This window comes from Atta colombica, unplaced genomic scaffold (assembly GCF_001594045.1).
Source record: "Atta colombica isolate Treedump-2 unplaced genomic scaffold, Acol1.0 scaffold1, whole genome shotgun sequence".
Classification (NCBI taxonomy): Eukaryota; Metazoa; Arthropoda; class Insecta; order Hymenoptera; family Formicidae; genus Atta; species Atta colombica.
This window is the reverse complement of record NW_017259183.1, coordinates 702,075-705,768: the sequence shown is the minus strand read 5'-3', so window position 1 is coordinate 705,768 and position 3,694 is coordinate 702,075. Positions and strand designations below refer to the sequence as shown.

Genomic DNA, 3,694 nt, shown 5'->3' with positions numbered 1-3,694 from the left:
TCCAGCGAGAAATGAGGCATTGATGCCGAATCGATATAAATATGATGATTTGACATCAATTCGATGTTTAATTAATCATTTCTTGGATAATTAATAATTTATTCACAAAGAATAAAATAGACTGTATGTTTCTTAAAATTATATATACAAAATGATGTATATTAATTATATTAAAATTATATATACAAATATATTATCCGAAAATAAACTAAAATTAAAAATTCTATATTTGAATGCTCAAAAAATAATTCGTACAGACGAGAAATTTAGATTCTAAAATCAAGAATGCATGCTAAGCTCGTTTGTTTATATTAGAACTGTATGTATTTATTGTATAAAATTGCTTAATGTTTATTTTCTTCAAATAAGGCTTTTTCCTTATAACAATACTTTTTGCTCACTGTATACGTATATAATTGTCTCCTATCTATTAGACAACTATTAAGTCTAACAAGTAGAAACAAAAATATTTTATTTATTGTTATAATATAATAAATTTTTGTTTACAGTAAAAATAAAATAATGTGAAAATTTACAGATTTAAAAATGGAAGATATCAAAAGTAACTCTGATACTATAGAAACAACAAATAATGTTTCGGACACTGCATCTACAATGCAAGACGAATCTACAGAAAGGAAAATACCATGTATTATTGTACTTGGGATGGCTGGTGCTGGAAAAACATCATTTGTTTCTAGACTTGTTTCTCGATTGTATAATAAAGGAAAGCCATATGTCGTTAATTTAGATCCTGCATGTAGAGAAGTTTCATATCCTGCTAATATAGGTACAAATAAGCTCACATTTAGTATGAGTAATATTAATTTATTCTCTCTTCAATCCAATTGTATAGTCCATAATCGAGCGTAGTGACTTCTCTCATATGACCGTGCGCACGTTGGTTGTACACAATCATAAGAGATCAACGTCGATTCCGATGATTTTTGTTTAGAGAAGTGTATTTGGCAAGGATACTCGGTCATTGCCTGCTAAGAGGAACTACGAGTATACAAATATTTTTCGATTCTGCCTGGGATCGAACCCGGGATTTCTGGCATAGCAGTCTTGTACGGTGCCTGCTAGGCCACGCTCGCGCTCATTTAATTTATGATACTAAATATATTAAGGTGCCGTCAGAGGCCATCATTGCGCAGATATTATGAGGAGTAAAAAAGCTGACATCAATAACTGTCGTTAAGAGTTACAGAATCGGCTTTAAATATAAATTTATATATAATTATGATTAACATCATTATGGTTATTATTATTATTGCATTATTATTTGTTTTAAACAGAGCTATGTTTTTTTCAGATGTAAGGGACACTGTAAATTACAAAGAAGTGATGAAACAATATAACTTGGGCCCAAATGGTGGTATAGTGACAAGTTTAAATCTTTTTACCACAAAGTTTCATCAGGTTATCGAACTTATTAACAAAGCTAATAAAGAACACAATTATGTGATTTTTGACACACCAGGACAAATTGAGGTGTTTACATGGTCAGCTAGTGGCTCGATTATAACAGAAGCATTAGCATCTGAATTTCCAACTATTATTGTATATGTGATAGACACTGTGAGAAGCGTTAATCCTGTTACGTTCATGTCCAATATGTTATACGCTTGTTCTATACTTTATAAAACTAAGTTACCTTTTATTGTAGTTATGAATAAGGTAATTAGATCTTTTCCTCACTATTTAATGCAAGTATGTTTCAACGGTTTAGATATCACTTCAATAATGCATTACTAATATATTTTAGATTGATATTGTTGAACATAGTTATGCAATTGACTGGATGCATGATTTCGAAGCCTTCCAAGAAGCACTCGACAAGGAAAGTGGTTACATTAACAATCTTACACGGAGCATGGCACTTGCACTAGATGAATTTTATAGTCATTTGCAATGTTGTGGCGTTTCTGCGAAAACGGGTGCCGGAATTGATGAATTTATGGAGTTGGTTGAAGCTGCCGTAAAGGAATATGAAACGTAAGAACTGTCATTTTAAAAATATGCAAATTGCTACATAGTAATGGTACAGCACATAATTATTTATACGTGTTACATACACGCACGCGTGCGCGCGCCAACGCGCTTGTTGAAGTGAGTAGGATCTATAATAAGAGTATGTTGGAGCATATTGGAGCATGCGATGCGAACAAACCTTATGCCTCAGTTTTTATAAGATTATTATTGAAAAATTAAATGTTATGAACAAACCTATAAGATGACAGGAACTTAGGAGCCATCAACCATCAACAACACATGCAAAGATTGCTCTTATATGGAGCAACGCGCCTACATAAATTATACTTATTATTTGTGATATTTAAATTGTTTTATTTTTAAAGGAGCTACAAAAAAGATTGGGAAAAATTTAAAATGGAGAGAGAAGCTCAACGAAAAAAGGCAAAAAAGGAACAATTAGAAAAGGCTAGTAAAAAGGCAATGGGAGAAGCTGTATCTTTTGTAACAACGGTTAATAGTGATCACGACACTTCGGAAATCTATTTGAGACACGCATACAATGAATCAAGCGAAGATGAAGATGGAACAGAAAACAATTTTGAAAATGAAGATGAAAAGGAGAAAAATGAAGAGTCATTTAAAAATTTCTTAGAAAGACATAGAATAGAACAAGCTAAACGTAAGAATAATCAGGAATCCGAACCTAATACAAGTAAAAATTGATAATCACAATGTATTTTTATAATTTCCTCGTAAATAAATTATTTAACAAAAAAATATTGTTTTAATTTCCGTAAAATGTTTTAATTAAAAAAATTGCTTATCTTATTTCTTATTGTAAAACAAATATCTTTTAATTAAATTTTTTAATTAACTTAATTTCTAACACTGATAGATTTATATTGAGGCAGATTCTACTGTAACAATTATAATATGAAAAATTTTATTCCTTATAGATTGTTGACGCCCATGTTTATATAGTAAAAATAAAATTATATGATTCAAATTCAAGTTCTAACATTTATGTATGATGTTTTATATTTTTTAATTTTCAATAAATTCGACTATCTTCTCTTTTTTTTTGTTTTTAACTTTACATTTTTCAACTTTTTAGTATAATATTAAATTAATGCTATTTTTATATTCAATTTTAATTTCAGTGCTATTATTTTAATAATCTAATTGCATTTGAAGTCTCTATTAATCTAAGAGTAATTAAAAATTTAAACTGTGCGAACAATAAATAATGTGTTATAGAGATGGTACGCATTACACTTATCATGTTGTTTACAAATGTAAGTTAATTATTATATTTTCTTTTTAGTTGTTAGAATAATTTGCTAAAACTAGAATAATCTATGTTAAATTAATAGTTTACTTTACTTTTACTAAATCTTTATCTCAAATGCATATTACATCTTTTATACTTATTATTTTGCCATAAAATATAAATACTAATTGTTTTACAATTATGGCATATTAAAATACATTTATAATTCTAAGCAGGATCGTAAGGCTCGTAATATATTCTTGTAAAACTTGTAAGAATTTTTAAGTTTTTATATATTTTTATACAATATTTTTACAGACAGTATCTTACTAGCCATTAAATTATAATATCAATCATAAACAAGTTTTACGAGAATACATTATGAATCTTATCGATTCTGCTCAGAATTGACACATTAACTTGTGAGTATATATATATATATATATA

The 3,694-nt window shown here is 28.4% G+C and overlaps 1 protein-coding gene across 1 annotated transcript in view; it reads left to right on the top strand.

The window, feature by feature from the left end:
• The window catches only part of LOC108689649 (GPN-loop GTPase 1), a 7,183-nt gene extending 4,483 nt beyond the window's left edge, over nucleotides 1-2,700 (top strand). The window contains exons 2-5 of the mRNA XM_018196547.1: nucleotides 539-790; nucleotides 1,316-1,680; nucleotides 1,769-1,998; nucleotides 2,361-2,700. Coding sequence (XP_018052036.1) covers nucleotides 547-790; nucleotides 1,316-1,680; nucleotides 1,769-1,998; nucleotides 2,361-2,700 — 1,179 coding nt within the window. The 5' untranslated portion in view covers nucleotides 539-546. The remainder of the gene's footprint in view (nucleotides 1-538; nucleotides 791-1,315; nucleotides 1,681-1,768; nucleotides 1,999-2,360) is intronic.
• The last annotated feature ends 994 nt before the right edge of the window (nucleotides 2,701-3,694 follow it).